Source organism: Propithecus coquereli, unplaced genomic scaffold (assembly GCF_000956105.1).
Source record: "Propithecus coquereli isolate 6110/MARCELLA unplaced genomic scaffold, Pcoq_1.0 Scaffold20, whole genome shotgun sequence".
Lineage (NCBI taxonomy): Eukaryota > Metazoa > Chordata > Mammalia > Primates > Indriidae > Propithecus > Propithecus coquereli.
In genome coordinates, this window is record NW_012144967.1 from 6,794,644 (window position 1) to 6,811,765 (window position 17,122).

Consider the following 17,122-nt stretch of genomic DNA (forward strand, 5'->3'; position numbering starts at 1 on the left):
AAATACACAGGAAGGAGCTTACTTCTCCGGCATAATAAAGTGCAGCAAGGACCAGAGCTCTTTGAGGGAATTCTGAAGAGGGGTCCCCGTAATCAGGAGCCTATGGTTGGACTTGAAATCAATCAGAGTTTTATACAATAAAGAGTCATCATTCTTCAACCGATGGGCTTCATCCACTCCCAGAAAGGCCCAGTTAATACTGCCCAGCACAGTCTAAAGTAAAAACAAAACAGAAGGAGCCACCAGGTCAGAAGGGATCCCAAAAGTGCTTTCAAGTGTTAATTATCTCGTTACAAATACCCTCACAAAGGTATACATAGACACATTTATTCTTCACTGACTTAATATATATTAGGACTCTTCTGTTTATTCTGCTAGTTGCCAAATTAGAGTCTATTCAAAAGACTACATCATCGTCTAAAAGTATAGGCAGGCCTCTTCCACAAGGTATTACTGCATGCCCCAGAGCAAGAACACAAAAATTGGTATGCTGGGCAGAAACAAAACAAAACCAAAACCCACATGATGTGTATTCTCCCCTTCATTAAGATCCTGCTCTTGTCTGTTCTCCACCCCAGCCCTGAAGCACAGAAACATCAAGAGACACCAAAACTTGTGTGCACTTATTACCAGTGGGACCTACCTACCTATATTTCTTAGTAACTGAAGAAAGGAGATATTTTTAAAGAGCTTCTGTCCTCCTCACAGAGACCATTCACATCATCTGTTCTGGAGAAATGCCTTAACAATGATATGATGGGAAAAACCTGAGATGGCATTCAAGCACAGTTTCCAATAACTGACCATAATCCCAGGTAAGTTACTGGCCTCAATACCCTTTCATTTTGTTTAATTCAATTGGACTAGGTGACCTAAGGTCCCCTTCAACTCTAAGGTTCTGTTTTCTATTTATAACCTTAATACTCTTTGAGGAATTTTTTGGTTGTTCATTTGCTTGCTTTTTTAATAAAGAAAGAAAAATAACATGGCAGGTGGGAGGTACAGACTCTACCATTTGGACAAGTCACACTGGACAAAATTTAGCCTTTTAGCTACCAATTACATACCTTATCTTTTAAGAGGATCTCGTATGTTGTTATAAGTGCATTGAACTTCAACCTTTTGGTTTGGGAATGAATCCATTCATACTCCCGTATCTATAAGAGAAGATGGTAATTAAGACATAATTTCTACTTCTACCTTTCTATATAAGTCTTGTAATAGATGCAATAGAAACATGCCAAATAAAAAAATAAATCTGATTAGAATTTAATGAATATCTCATATATTCTATTAAATAAATTGACCTAAGCAACCAAAGTATGTGTAAGAGTCAGAATTAAAACACTGACCATTGAGCAGCAAAAACCTTATTGCCAGAATTCAAAGAAATTGGCCCCCAGAGACACATGTGACCAAGAAAATGAATTTTGTCAGCAAAAAAGTCACTTCACCACTCTGGTGACTTGAACTAAATTAGAGATCTCCCAGATCCCTAGAAATTTCTTAAAAACATGTAATTTGTTTACCTTTTGAATAGAAAAATTCATTTATTAACAAGTAAAACAAATTCCAACCTCTAGCTCAGTAAGAAAGTTCATTAATCATAGATGAGAGAAATGTGTCCAAGAAAAAGGAAAGGGAGGCTTATAGGATCAAAATATAACTCAATAATATAAAATAATAACAGTGTAAAGGAACACAAAAACTAACACATTCGCACTGAAGTACAACCGGACACTCGGCAAACACAAAGGCTCATGACAAAGCTCTTGTGGTTTGGTTGTCAAGTTAGTAACTGGAGAACAGGACACTGAGTGCTTGCAGGTGATCGCCACCAAGTGGGGAAAAAAGAACAAAGAAAAGGAGTGCTGGAGACTACAAACAAAATTTCCATGACTCCACAATTTTTCAGAGTTCACTTGCTTTATCTGCCTTCACTTTTGGAAGCATACTTTTTTAAAGTCTTTTTTTTTTTCCTCTAAGGGTTAACAAATGAATCAACAAGACTAAGAACTATTATATTCTTAGAAACTCAAAATGAGGGCAATGAAATCTGCCAGGGTTTCAGATAGCCAATTTTAATGAAAGTATTTAATAAAAATAAATTTGAATTAGCATGAAAATGTGATTATAACAGATACCTAATATTTGAAGATTCCTGATGGTTTGCTCTTATTAAGAGCAATTTCCCAGAAACAGTTCACGTATACAGTGGTGAGAGAACAAAGCTCTAGACCAGATACACCAGTGTCCCAATCCCAGCTCTGCAACATTCTAGCTGGCCCAGGGACAGGTGTTAGACTCCCTGAGACAATTTCTTCATCAGTCAGTTGGGAAAAAATACCATCGACTTTGAAGACTACCATAAGTATTACAGGTAATATACATAAGCACCCACACAATGTCTGGCATATATATAGTAGGTGCTTCATAGAATAGTCTGTAACAAGAAAAGACTTGCTAAACAAAGATAAACCTAAGTCACTGTGTTTTAAATTCATGATGCCCAACTGAAGTTTGGTAACAGGCAAATAATTTTCATTTCCGCAGCCATAAAATGGTTTGTTTTCCTTTACTTTTAATTCCTTTCTTAAAAAGTTATGTAATCTGTTTTAAGAGATTGGGAAATAAATTCTAAGGCTTCGATTATTTTTAGTAATATCTCTCTGCTCAAGTAACAAAAATAGTATGTTACACAAAGTATTAACTCCATCTTCTAACACTACATAAAGTGGTCTTAGAAGTATAAAGGACAGAGAGAAGAAAAAATACTGCAATCCACCTAAAAGAGATTCCCATTCATATATTGCTGTTGCTTTTCTTTAAATAGTAAACATATTTGTTAAAAAATACCTGAGTTGCATTTTTGTAACACACAAATCTCCTAATATTGGAGACATAGCACAGTGTCAGAATAATAACTTTACTAAAGACTTTACTAATATTTCAACTAAAGGCTTTAAGTCAATTTCCAAATTACATTTATAACACAGATTCTATCCCAACTCTTTTTGTTTACACACCGTATTTCTGCTCATCAGGTCACCTATGTAAACCACTACGTTAATCTCTGGTGCCCAGATTTCAAACTCCCTCTGCCATGAGGTGAGGGTGGATAAAGGGACGACTATAAGAAAGGGGCCATACAGCTGGTGTTGGTGGAACAGGTAGGAGAGGAATGATATGGTCTGGATGGTCTTTCCTAGGCCCATTTCATCAGCAAGGATTACACTGTTACTTCTGCAGAAAGAAAGGAAAAAAAAAAAAAAAACCAAAAAATCGTTAGTTCACCAAAAAACAGTACACGCACAAATAGCAATGACACCAGTGCTTCATGGCGACAGCCAAGCAAGGCATCATTTGCGAGCCTCAAAGGTATTTTCTCTCATCTGCAATTACTTAAGCCTCCTACATCAGGAAGAAAGTAGAAGCCATAAATAGCAGAACAAGTGATCTAAGTATAATCAAGTTTTGGATTACTATGGAGCCTACTAACAACATGTTATTTACCTTGATTTAGGCATTTTATATTATCTTCCATAGGCTACTCCTTATAATAGAGATGGGAGGTTTTGTTAAAGGTGTAGACAAGCACATAACCTTGAGATCAATCGATAGAGAAAGCATAGGCAAACTGACTATATCCACCGCTAGTAAGCCCTATAGCCTGCCCAGTCACATACCTTTGCTCAAATTACCCTCCCTTTCCTACTGCATGCCACTACGTTGTTTAATGCTATATACGCTATTCCCTAGACCTACATGCATAGGTGCATAGGGCTTGTTTTAAATACACTACAACCTAAAGCGGGAGTAGGCTACAGATCAGATTTGTGGACCCCACCCTAGACCTACTTGAATGAGAGTATGTGGGAAAAGGCTCAGGATTCTGTATTTTCAACAAGCACCTTTGGAGATTCTGATTCAAGTGTTCCTTGGACAACAGTCTGAGAAATAATACTCCAGGAAACAGGCTGGATTTTAACAGGATATTCATAGGAGAAAATTTTCCAGATACAAGAAAAAAATTGAAGAAATGACCAGAGTTAGGAAAATATATTTGGGAAATAGGAAACAGCCAATTTTATGGCTGGGAATCTTATAGTCTCATCTGATATCTTATTTAGATTTCAAGATAATTATAGCCTTATCCTGGTTTTACAGATGTAAAACTTTCAAGAGATTTACCAACTTTCCTAGAATAGTTTCTATACTGGAAACTTGATGCTTTTACAAGTCATTATGATTAGGATGACTGATACAGGCTTAGCTTTGTGAGAAAACCTAGGTAATGAGTAGTGCTGTTCATATTACTTTAGTTCTATGGTACATTTGTATTTATAACATTTTAGCATAGTACATTTAGAATGACTGCCTTTGATAGCCTTGTTTAGTTCTGTGTGTGTGTGAGTGTATGTGTAAAACACCAGTTAAGAACACGGGTTTCATTCCACATAAGCATTATACAGCGCATATAGTAGTTTGCAAGAGATTGTGATGATTGTCATTAAATTTTAACTATATTCACTTAATATTCTGGAACTGTCACCTTAACAATGTTAAGCATCTAGACTAAAAGCCAAAATATAATTATTGCTGCCCTTCTAAAACCCAAAATGTAGTTCTGTATTAAACTGAAATGTACACTAGCCCAGTGAATGGTACCTACTGAAGTATAGCATAGCTGCTTAGCTATATTTGAGATTTTCCCAGTCAATGCTTAATGGAAACTTCTTTCTTATAAAGGATGCCCGTATCACTTTCTGACAAATGAACTGCTATATATTTAATGTAAAAATTCTTACACTAAACAGGATAAACTTTTGACTCCTTTTTTTCATTTGTACATTAAGTGGGATAATACTTAATTTTGGCAGTTGAATTTTAACATTATGTAACCTAGCTACTTTGGGAGGGTCTTAACATGTTTTCCTGGTAATTTGTTCCATTTCCGCATTCCTCCCTGCAAACAAAATGACAGTGACACTTTATCCATATGTTTTTTTTCTTTTTGGTTTATGTCTAGTCTATTTTAACTAAATATGTATAAGAAAAGAAAATAGTCTATTTGGCAGGAAATTAGGAACACATGTATGACATAAGGCTGCAAACATTATTAAAAGGTTCATTATTAAAAGCCACTGAAGGTTTGCACAAATACAAATATACACACTCAGTGAGCCAGAGGGAACTAAAAGTAATATACAAGGTAAAGGCAACCTAACTGATTAGAAAAACAGAACATTTAATTCACCAAAACGAGAGAAAAAATTTTAAAAATACATTCTGTGTTCCACAGAATGGCTAGTTTGAGGGGAAAAGTACAGCAAAGAACAAAGCAGACCACATTAGGGAAAGGGAGAATGGAAAGTCATACCTCTATAAATCTCAGGTACACCTAATTTTCTGTACAATTTAGTTAGACACAATAATTTCCTTCTCATTTCTCTCACCTTTTCACACTATTGAGGAGGAAGCAGAGTTTGGTTTCTACATGATTTCCTCTCCCTTAGCAAACTGCCACTATCTACATATAAAGACTAAAGTAGATGTGAATTGATTCATCTGTTTTTCTGAAACCAGATCAAAACAGCACATTACTTAATGTAACATGTCTGTGACCAGGGCGTAACAGCTGTGCTTGGGCTCTTTTAAGTTAACTTTTATTTCTTCAGTTTAAAGTAAAAAAAAAAAAAAAAAGAATGCCAGCCAAAGATGGTACAAGGAAACTGTGACTTTAGACAAGGTACATGGCACCTTTGCTCCTAAGAACTCTCAACTATAAAATGAGAGGGTTAAATTATACAATTTCTTAAAGTTCATCTAGCTTTTTTTTTTTTTTTGAGACAGAGTCTCACTGTCTTGCCTGGCTAGAGTGCCGTGGCATCAGCCTAGCTCATAGCAACCTCAAACTCCTGGACTCAAGCGATCCTCCTGCCTCAGCCTCCCGGGTAGCTGGGACCACAGGCACACGCCACCATGCCAGGCTAAATTTTTCTATTTTTAGTTGTTTGGCTAATTTCTTTCTATTTATAGTAGAAACAGGGTCTCATTCTTGCTCAGGTTTGTCTCGAACTCCTGAGCTCAAGCAACCCTCCCGCCTCGGCCTCCCAGGGTGCTAGGATTACAGGCATGAGCCACCGCGCCTGGCCTCATCTAGCTTTTTAACTAACTTTTAGGAAGGATAGGGTCCCACTATCCTCTGCAAGGAAAATCATTTTCAAGCAATTTAGAATAGTTATATCAGGCCTATATCCTCAGTCATACAAAATGAAGTTTCTCAAGATACTTATAACTTCCATAATTGAATATTAAATATTGTATTAGATTTTACAGTACAAAGAGTAGTAGATGGTTCACTTGGGAAACAGTCATTGTAAATGTACCTCTGTAGCTAGAAACAGTCTTTTTGGCATTGAAAAAAAAAATCCGTGTTTTTATTTTTAGATAGCACTTTAATTCTGAAATAAAGATTTTGCTTTTACTATAAAACACTGAAGAAATGAAGAGTTTGCATGCAGGGAAAGGAATATGTAGGTGGGCATTAAAGGTACTTTTCGCACCGTTATGTTCAGTAAGGACAGTGAAATCATGGCTGTCTGGGGTTGTTGTTAAATTCTCAAGGCCTGGATGGGTCCCTGGCATTTAGCAATTAGGAACTGCTTGAATTTGTGACTGAATTTGGAGAATGAAGTGTGTAAGTAGTGCCCTAAAGTACCTTTACCCCTCAAGAGCTATCATTGTCTCATCTGTTTCTCTTTTTTTTTTTTTTTCCAAGATTAAGGAGTAAGGATACTTTCACAAGATCAACCATCAGAGACCTTCCTCTACCCAGGACAGCCTATACAGATGTGAAATCACACACTCTACAGCAATACCACAGGAAGTTAAGCTAAAGGTTTCCCTGGCCTAGAAAGAAAACACATGCAAAAAAGATATTTTCTTCTAAGAATAACTAACTCCTTCCACATTAAAGATTTGGGCAAATTAACTTGCTGTTTACACTCATGAGTAACATATTATGATGCAGATGCAGGTTTCTGGCTATGACAAATTACCCCCAAAATATCGAAATAACAAAGTACTCTTTACTTCAGAATAAAATGGTATTACACATACATAAAAACTCCCAAGAGGGGCTTCTCTCAATCACATGATTTTATTTCTATAATACAGAGTATGAAGAAGTAAATCTTTGTGTCTAACAATAACGAAGCCAAAAACAGTAAAGAAAACTTCAAACATATTTTTCTACCTACTTGCACCAGGAATGAGCAAGCCAGTTGAGACCTTCTAGCTGATAATCTCGGAGCTCCAGATTCTCCCCTCCTAAATACGCTGGCTGTTTCTTTAAAGCTACAAATCGTGGTCTCTGCTTCAGGGCCTGATAAACAAAAATTGACAAAGCCCAGGTCTGAGAAAATTTTCTTCCTGCTCTTAATGTTAAAATGCTAGCCACAATTTACATACCCGGCACCAAAGTGTAAAAATTTAAATTGCACACATAAACCACACCACCTCCACGCACCACTTTCTTCATGGTCTATATTCCCAAAGCCAGAGTTCATCCTAAAATACAATACTTTTTAGTTAACTTCCTCCTTTCCCGAAATAAGCCTGTGAACATCATTAAGTAGCACTTTATTTTCATATCTTCTCTACAGTATGGCAGTAAGAGTCTCCTATTCTCACAGAGTTACCTTTATCTTATTCTAAACACTACAAAACACCGCCTCTGCAAAAATCCGTCATATGCTAACTGCAGCTGAACTTTACCACAATGGGATTTGTACAAATTCTGAAACACAGCCCACCTACCTTAAATCCCCAATTGTGTGAGTTTGGTTTTCTGAAGGGAAGGTCTTCACCTCCAAAGGTTTGAAGAATAGCATTTTAGTAAGGCCAAGTGTCTATGGTTTGCACAAAAGGTGGATTCTGTGGCCATTGAATCAGTTTGGGACACAACGGATCAAAGTTATACAAATTTCTTTACTCATGACTTTTCAAAGTCTAACATGTATGTCTATAGTGTAAATTTCCAGGAAAAATTCATTCAGAAATGCATCCCAAAGTTATTTCGCCACAGAAGTCCTTTTACAGGGAGCATCTCTCTGAAGATTAGTGCTCTACGGAGTCTATTATGAGAAGCATCATCCTAATAAGAGTATTTGAAAGGTTACTGATGGTTTCAGCACTCTTGTGAGACAGAGTACCTGGCAGTGAACAGAATCTGACTCCTCACTCTTACCCTCCAAAAACCAGCCATCCATATACTCCTGCCAAACCTACCCCATAATTGTTCTCCCATCCAATCCTTCTACACCAGCGCTACGCTACTTAGAGCTTGAACTCTCACTAATTCTTCATTCATGGACTTCTATGACATCTTACTGGCTGGACCTTCTGGCTTTAATAATTACCTACTCCAGAGTTTCCAACACACTGCCATTAGATGAAGCTTTCTAAATAAAATACTGTTTTCATCCTGCTGCTACTCTATCCCACAAGATAAAGTCAAAATAACCCTCAAGGTAGTCAAGACACACTTTGACCTCAATGCACTCACCAATTATCCCCCTTTTCCACCACCGGGGTCTGAAAGTTCTCCTATTGCACTAAAAGAATCGTTCTCTTGATACCTTTCACAGGAGGCCCGTACCCTGGGCCCCCTCTTGTCTGTCTATCCAGCAGAACCAATCCATCCTTGAAGGGCCAGGGGCAGTGCAAGCACCACAGCTTGCTCTTAAAACCCCTTAAATGACCACTGGAGCGCAGACCCTTCTCTACCTGTGTATTTCTCTGACCACATATTCTCTATCACACTTGTGTGACCTGCAGTTACATAGTACTTTCCATAGATAGAATTTTGGTGCCATTAACTTGAACATCAACCTCTCAGTGACAGAGCCCATGTCTGATACACGCTTTTATTAATTTGAAGACCCAAGCACAGCACTTTCCAGATGGAATAAATTCTAAGGAAAAGCATTTGTACAGCCAATCTAGCAAATAAGCTTATATATTTAGTTTCTAACTTAGAAGTCAAAGACACTCCCTCTTTTCCTGTCACTTTTCTCTTTTAAAATGCCGAAATCCTTTCAAGTATTCTCCACAATAAGTCTATTTCTAATTCTGTAAATTATAAGATTAAAGAAGTCAGCAAAGCCACTATACAATTCATCTTCTCTTTTTGCTTTATTTTCTTTAATGTCACATTTAAGTCATCCTTTTTAACTTCGAAATAGGAATCATCATTTACTTTTGTAATATTTTCTCTTTTCAATATCTATGTGACAAACCCTTTGTATCAATACATCTTTCCCCTGAAAAACCAAAAGCCAACGATCACCACACCTTGCATTCTCTTGTAGGGATGGTTTTTGAGTTGTTCCTACTGTGGAAGCTATCGATGCAGTTCTGAAATTTCTTTCCAATCAGGGCTTCATCTTCCCAGCTACACTCTGAATAGGGCAGTCCCATCCATTTGCAAAGATATTCAGGTTCATTTGAAGGTGCCGGCTTCCGACTATGAGCTATTTTGTATACAGAAATTTATAGATCAACAACTGTCAATTAAAGATGGGAAGTGATGTTCTGTTTTATGCATAACCAATGAAACACCAGGTGATAAAACTAAATAATCCGCAAAACATGAACTGCTCTTAAATGCTAAACGTTTATACATAAGATCTCTTGCTTACCTGGAAAATCTGTTTGACCCAATGTAGATTTACTTGTCTTCACAGCTAAACAAATGCAAAGTAAAACAGAAAAGTTATAACTATAACCAAGAAAAAAAGAGAGATTTTAGGTTCTATGAATAAGAATACATATATATTCTACCATCTCACATCTTAAAAAAATAAATCACTCTCAGGCTAATATGCTGAATCTCTGTTCACCTTTATGAAACTCCCTCAAAGAGCTATTTACACTCACTACTCACCTCCTTCTGTCTTGAACCCACCCTGATCTGGCCTATACCCCATCACTCCACAGATCCCTTCACCAGTGTCATTCTGTTGCCAAATTTTCAAGGACCAAGTCTCAGTCCTCACGGTCCTTTAACTAATAGCATTCCCTCCTTCTCGGCCATGTGAATCATCTGGCTTCCAGTAGCCCACTCCCTCTCAGCTCTCCTCCTATCTCACTGGCTATTCTTTCTAAGTCTCCTCTGCTGGCTTATTTCCGACTTCCAAAAGCTGAAAAGCTCTCACACTTCCTCTTCTCACCATGTATACTCTATTTCTGATGATCTCGTTAAATCTGAGGCATTAAATACTACCTACACACTGATAAATTCCCAAATATAAATCTCCAGCCTAGACTGAGTTCTAAGCTACAGGCTTACATATGCTCCAGACTTCATAATACCATCCACTTAGATGACTAAGAAATATATCAAACTTACAAATATCAAACAAAGCTCTTGGTTTCCACTACAAAAATCATCTCTTCCTTTCATCTTTCCATTTCAGTAAATAATATCTCTCTTCTCCTATAAGCTCAAGCCAAAAACCTTTATATTATCCTTAACACCTCTTTCTCTCATCCTCCACATCCAAATTTACCAGCATATCTTGCTAGCTTTTGTTTCAAAATAAATCGAGGCATCAGCCTCGTCTCAAAAAGTAATGCATTTTTTAATTTACATTACTCCAAAGAGCAAAAGCCAGTATTCCTTGAGCTCAAACATGGCTAAAATAAGTTTCCATGTACTTACCTATTACTCTTTCTACTATCTGATACTGTTTAATCAACTCTGAGGCCAGCTCCTGTTGGCAGTTGAAATATTCCACATCTTCAGGAGAAACTTTCCCTAACCTGGATGGAAGACAGATAAAAAAAGTAAATCCTAATTAGAGTTTAGGGATCCATAAACAACATATCAAGGCAAAAGTCAAAGGTGAAAAACCTATTTTTAACTTCCATCTGTCCCTTTAGTAATTTTTACTAGTAATTAGGCCAGAGATTTTACAAAAAAAACACTTTTAGAAAACACTAAAAACCTTAGACTCACAGGAAGGTATACTAGTTGTTTGTCCCTCTAATGTGTTATACCTAAGAATAAACCTAAAAGTAAGTATTTCATGTGATAAATTCATATAGCTAAACAGATCAGGACAACAAAACTATCTTCCAGATTTAAAAAAAAAATACCTTTCCTCATAAATGTATGAGTTTATGTATCAAGATTGATTTATGACGTTTTTGGAAAACTAGTTACTCTTAGTACCAAAAATCTTTAAAAGGAAAGTAACAGCAACTTGCTATTACATATTACTGTATTTCAGAGGATTTCAAATTTCTAATTATTTTATAAACCTAGTCTTCTACCTTAGGGGTACATATTTTTGGTTTGGAGTCAAAGGAAAAATATATAATTTACTAAAGTAGCACATTTTGCATAGTAGTAAAACCAGAATTAGAACCATTTGTCCATATTCCGGAAACAAAAATTACCTGATCACATTGCACTGACAGGTATATCTTCAGGTTGAATCTGGTATCTCATTACTCAGTTTAACTTTCTTTGTGCTATAGGACCACATATTTCTCATATGCAACCTAATGCATGCAAAAGCTGTAAGTAAACTAAAAACACAACGGACTATAACAGTTTTAGAAGTTATCTAATCATGTCTTTCATATCATTTCTGCAAATTGTGTAAAACCAACATTAATTGTAAGTGTATCATAACATAGAGAATTCCAGAATATTAACTCTTCGCATTTAAGCTATCCCAGCCTAACCACAGGAAAATAGCAAGGTGTTTAAGAAATGCACTCTGGAGTCAGGCCGCCAGAATTCAAATCCTAGGTCCACTTGGAGAGATGGGTCCACTATTCCCATCTATAAAACAGGGTAACAACAGTACAAATCTCATGCGTTTATTCTGAAGATTAAAGAGATAATGTGTGGAAAATGCTCAATGAGCTAGTTAGTATTATTAACTCTAAAGACTTGGTAACCACATACAAAAATATACGGTCTTCAGGTCACAATTTTATAAAATAGAATTGTAAATGGCTTCATGTTCAGATGATCAAGGCAAAAACTCAAGAGATCCTAGACAGCCGTGTTCTCCGTGCATTACTTAAAAAACCATCCCTTCTCTCAGGCAAAATATATTTTTTTAATCCATGATGGAAAATGTACCATTGCTTGATTTCATCCTCTTTCTTCTTGAAATTCTCTAGTTTTTTTAGGCCTTTTACTTTCTGTTGCTGTAAGGATTCTTCACTCTCCCATGTGCTGTGAATATAAGACCAACCCTTCCACTTGATGAGGTATTGGATTTCACCTTCATCCTTTCCAGCGTCAAAGTCACCACTAGGGTCTCCATTAGCTTCAACTGCATATACAGTAGTAGAAGCTCCGGTGGCTATAAAAGGATTAAATTAAACTTTGTTATTAAACTAGACATTGAAAAGCTTCCCAAGTAAGCAATTCTCTAAAGAGCCTCTTTTTGGATGAAGCACCAAAATCCTTTACTTGAAATAAGCAGAAACTCATAAGTACTCATTCGATCAATAATTTCAAATATTTTAAAAATGTAAACCCAATTTTTATTGTATTCCAAAATTTTCAGGTGAAATCAAAGCAATTCCTTCTCCATACAAAATAAAAATAAAGCAGCAACATCCTTTTGTTTTGGTCCCTTACTAACTCAGAAAATAACTCCTTCTCTCCAAAAATAAGAATAGAAAATCAACATATACTCTCCCCCAACAAATGTCCCCTCACCTAAAGTTCCTTATTAACTCTCTTAACTTCAAGTGAAGCCAGAATGAGAAAACAAAAAAGACAAAGGAAAGGAATTAAGTATTATGTTGATATTTCCTTTATGGAAAGGTTACTTTGGAGCAATTAAGTTATGAGACATCTAAATTAGATACAAAAAAAATCTTCACTCTATTATCCAAATAGTATGTAACCGGTTTGGTATTTTCAGAAGATTAATAAACAACTAAAAGTAGATTTGGTTAATGTTAATAAGCAGGCATCTCTGCTACATCACTGCTTTATGAAACATTAAGTTATCTATACTAGCTTAATTTAAAATCTTAAAGACATATTGGACACATTCCTTTGTACTCAGCTCTGAAACATGAAGATTCATTTCACAATGAATACATGAGTGGACTGAAATTCATCACAGAAGAGTTAAAATACTTAAAATCTGAACTTTATTGAGTAGATACAAACAGCAATTTGCTTCCCGAATATATATTACCTCCTTTCTTTCCCAGTCTTGAATCTAAGACCTTTTCAATAGTTTCACTGTTATCCTGTTGCTCATCAACTCCTTCTCCAGTCATTTCAATAAGATCATCTGAGTCAGTCTCAAAGTCATCATCTTCTTTGTAACTGCAAGAGGAATAATGCTGAATAAATATCTAAAAATAAACTTATCTTTTCAGAATTAAACACTTCCATACATAACATCACTAGAACAAGGAACCATACCCTTTTGGTTGCAACATGCTGTTTTACAGATTTGCCATTCAGTGAGCACAAAGCTTATTTCTTCCCTACATAAGCTACTGATGTGTGCTCATAGGTAACTGCAAAAAGGCTAACTCCTATTTCAAACTAAAAACACTACATATTTATGCTGTGTAAGCAAGATACAGAAAACTACAAGGGCCCTCCTATTTTTTCATTTTTTAGTATCAGATTATTACTATGTAAACAAGGAAACTACCGCAAAGAAAGAAAAAGCATACTGAAAGAAAAAAATTGCTACTATTTCATCAGGCTAAAGGGAAGCAATATTTCAAAGATTAAATTCTTCAACCCTGGATTTTGTCTCCCAATAACAAGAATATGAAACTTAAGTACTCATAAACTGTTGGGAAATTCAACACATGTACTTCCTGGGAATAAAATATTAAGATGTAACCTTCCACCATATATTAAAAACAAATGGCTTAAGAGTCATGAAAAGGTAAAATATAATCCTAGATGCAGTACTGTCATAGTAAGGAAAAGTGCTAAGCTATACCCTAACATACTCAAGCCTAGTCCTAGCTTTGCAATTATTAATTGGATACACTGGGTAAGTTAATAGTATCTCTAGGACTCAGCTGAAAACTCATAAAGAAAAATTAAATGTTTTTTGATGCCTATAAAGTAAAATATTAGTATTTGCATATTATCTATTTTTTTATTTCACTTTCTATTAATGCTAATATCCTACTAGTAAGCTTGATAAAGTTATCATATCCAAGTATCAGTACATAAGCTAAACCTCAGAAAACTTTGAGGGCCAGGTGTGGTGGCTTACACCTGTAATCCTAGCACTTTGGGAGACTGAGGAGGGAGGAGTGCTTGAGACCAGCCTGAGCAATAGCGAGACCTTGTCTCTACAATTAAAAAAAATTAGCCAGGTGCAGTGGTGCACACCTGTAGTCCCAGCTACTTGGAAGGATGAGGAGGAAGATCACTTGAGACCAGGTGTTCAAGGTGGCAGTGAGATATGATCACACCACTGCACTCCAGCCTGGGCAGAGCGACACTTTGTCTCTTTAAAAAAAAAAAAAAGGAAAAGAAAAAGAAAAAAAAAAAAAAGAAAACTTTGAGTCAAGGAACAATTCCAAAGTGAGAATATATAATCTAAACATCTTTCCTGAAAAACAATATGATGAAATGAATACAATGCCACCAAGCCACCACTAACAGGACGTGAACTTGAAGCAAATCTCTATAGGAATGAAGGCTTGCAATGACCTATTGCTAGTCTTTTCATATTGCCTTTGGCTCAACATCATTCCTTTTGCACGAAGGCTGACCAAATTTCTACAAGTAACTTCGGGGCATAGGTTGTTATTTTTACCTATCAAGTGCACAACTCTGGACTTATCAGAAACAAGTTCTAACCCTCACCCTCACAGCAATGAAAGTTTGGGGCACACTTACCTAACATTTTTAGCTGCTCTTCGACGAGTCTGCCTTTTGGGAGCTTCATCATCTTCATCATCATCATCAGAAGAATCTTGCTTTTTTCTCTTTCCACGCTGAGCCTTAGGTTGCTTTTTAACACGGGGTTTGGGCACTGTTCTAAAATGAGAAGAGAAAAAATGGCAAAGCTTTTACTTTACCATTTGGTGCCTACTTCAGATCTATATAACAGTATTTCCCAGAGCAGTGGTAAATAGAGCTGCGGTCCCCAACCTCAGGGCCAAGGACCGGTACTGGTCCATGCCCTGTTAGGAACCAGATCGCACAGCAGAAGGTGAGTGGCAGGCACACGAGCAAAGCTGCATCTGTATTTACAGCCGCTCCCCATTGCTGGCATCACCGCCTGAGCTCCCCCTCCTGTCAGATCAGTCACTATCTCCCATCACCCCCCAATGGGACCTTCCAGTTGCAGGAAAACAAGCTCAAGGCTCCCACTGATTCTGCATTATGGTGAGTATAATTATTTCATCATATATTACAATGTAATAATAATAGAAATAAAGTGCACAATAAATGTAATGCACTTAAATCATCCCAAAACCATACTGCCCTACCCCCTACCAGGTTCATGGAAAAACTGTCTCTCATGAAACTGGTCCCTGATGCCAAAAAGGTTGGGAGCCGCTGATATATAGGACTGTAACATACACTTGGGAAATGTTAAAAATGCATATTCCTGAATCCTAATCCCTGAGATTCTAATTCACTAGAAATTTGCATTTTCAATATGAAGGTGATTAAAAATACATACACGGCATGGTGTGATGGTATCTCTTTGGTAGGCAATTCAGAAATATCTATGAAACTTAAAAATACGACAATTTTACTTATAGTAATTGATCCTACAGATATGCACCCATCTATACAGGCATAATAAGGTATTCACTATAGCATTATTTACAATAACTGAAGATTAGAAAACTGTAAAGGTTCTTCAACTGGGAACTAAACAGTACTATGTGGCCATAAAAATAAAGAGTACTACGTAGTAATAAAAAAAGAAACAGGGAGTTTTCTATGTACTAACATGAAAAATTTTCCAAGATAAGGAAAGAAATATGCAGAACAAGAAGCACAGAATGCTATTCTCTGTGTAAAGGGAGTAAAAGACAAGAAATAACTACACATATATTTTTCTCATAAATGCATAAAATATAACTGGAAGACTACCTAAGAAACCGTGCCCTGCCACAGACCTACTGGAACACACTAGGGAGATGGCTGCTCTGCAGATTCCCGTGCACATCCCCTGTTGACTCCCATGAAAGCCAGTGTCTAGAAGCTCTTCAGATAAGGGCATCCTCAACTATTCCATCAATAATAAAATGGTGAAAGCAGTAAGAGGAGAGAAATGGAACTCATAATCACATTTATCTGTTACTCTCATGCCTACCATAACCAATCCTAGACAGATAAGGATTTTAAAAATAATGAGTGATATTCTAGAAGACAGAACTGGAGCGACACTTCAGTTTTGAGAGCTTAAATTCAGACGAAAGAAGACAAAACTTAAGTTGATGAATTTCCCTGCGGGGTAGGGGGCAAATACAATTTCCTAGGCCAGAGGTTGGCGAACTTTTCCCATAAATGCCCGGAAAGCAAATATTTTAGGCTTTCCTGGCCAAGAGGCAAAATTGAGGCCATGAAATAGGCACCTACATAACAAGATGAAATAACTTTTCACAAAATTTGACGTTTTGACAAAATTCAAAATAAAATAATCATTAAGTATATTTATTGTGAAATATACCTACTAATGAGAAGAACAGAATTCTTTTTAAGGAGACAGCATTTCACTTAATTGGGGTTCAAACTTACTGCTATCATCGAACTACAAATTAGTAATATAAATGTTTATCTATAAAAGCCATTCTTAGCTCACAAGCCATACAAAGACAGGTGGTTGGTGAGATTTGGCCCAAATCCCATCCTAAGCAATACTACAACAAGGAAAATGTTCCTGGGGCTTTTCTGCCTCCTGCCTTCCTTTTCCTGTCACCAGTACCGTAGGCTGCCATCTGTCTTATCAAAAATTACCAAAATGTGCTGCTAATTCAGCCTACCTCCTCGTCACAATCAGAGTCTCTGATTAGTGTTCTACAGATTATATGAACAAGATAATAAACACTCAAGTATGCTTTAAACTAGGCAAAC

At 36.5% G+C, this 17,122-nt stretch overlaps 1 protein-coding gene across 4 annotated transcripts in view; it reads right to left on the reverse strand.

Moving 5' to 3' along the window:
* Window positions 1–17,122, reverse strand: part of CHD2 (chromodomain helicase DNA binding protein 2) — a 115,638-nt gene that overhangs the window by 64,789 nt on the left and 33,727 nt on the right. For 3 of the 4 annotated variants that reach the window (XR_001137471.1, XM_012643753.1, XM_012643751.1), the window contains 11 exons: window positions 15,720–15,773; window positions 14,927–15,067; window positions 13,242–13,375; window positions 12,164–12,389; window positions 10,727–10,827; window positions 9,705–9,749; window positions 9,358–9,536; window positions 7,263–7,387; window positions 3,027–3,243; window positions 1,068–1,157; window positions 23–213 (listed from right to left, as the gene is read on the reverse strand). Coding sequence is in view for 3 of the 4 variants with exons in the window: in XM_012643753.1 (XP_012499207.1) it covers window positions 23–213; window positions 1,068–1,157; window positions 3,027–3,243; window positions 7,263–7,387; window positions 9,358–9,536; window positions 9,705–9,749; window positions 10,727–10,827; window positions 12,164–12,389; window positions 13,242–13,375; window positions 14,927–15,067; window positions 15,720–15,773 (1,503 nt within the window). In the remaining variant the exon portion in view is untranslated. The remainder of the gene's footprint in view (window positions 1–22; window positions 214–1,067; window positions 1,158–3,026; window positions 3,244–7,262; window positions 7,388–9,357; window positions 9,537–9,704; window positions 9,750–10,726; window positions 10,828–12,163; window positions 12,390–13,241; window positions 13,376–14,926; window positions 15,068–15,719; window positions 15,774–17,122) is intronic. The other variant, XM_012643752.1, reaches the window with a different exon arrangement.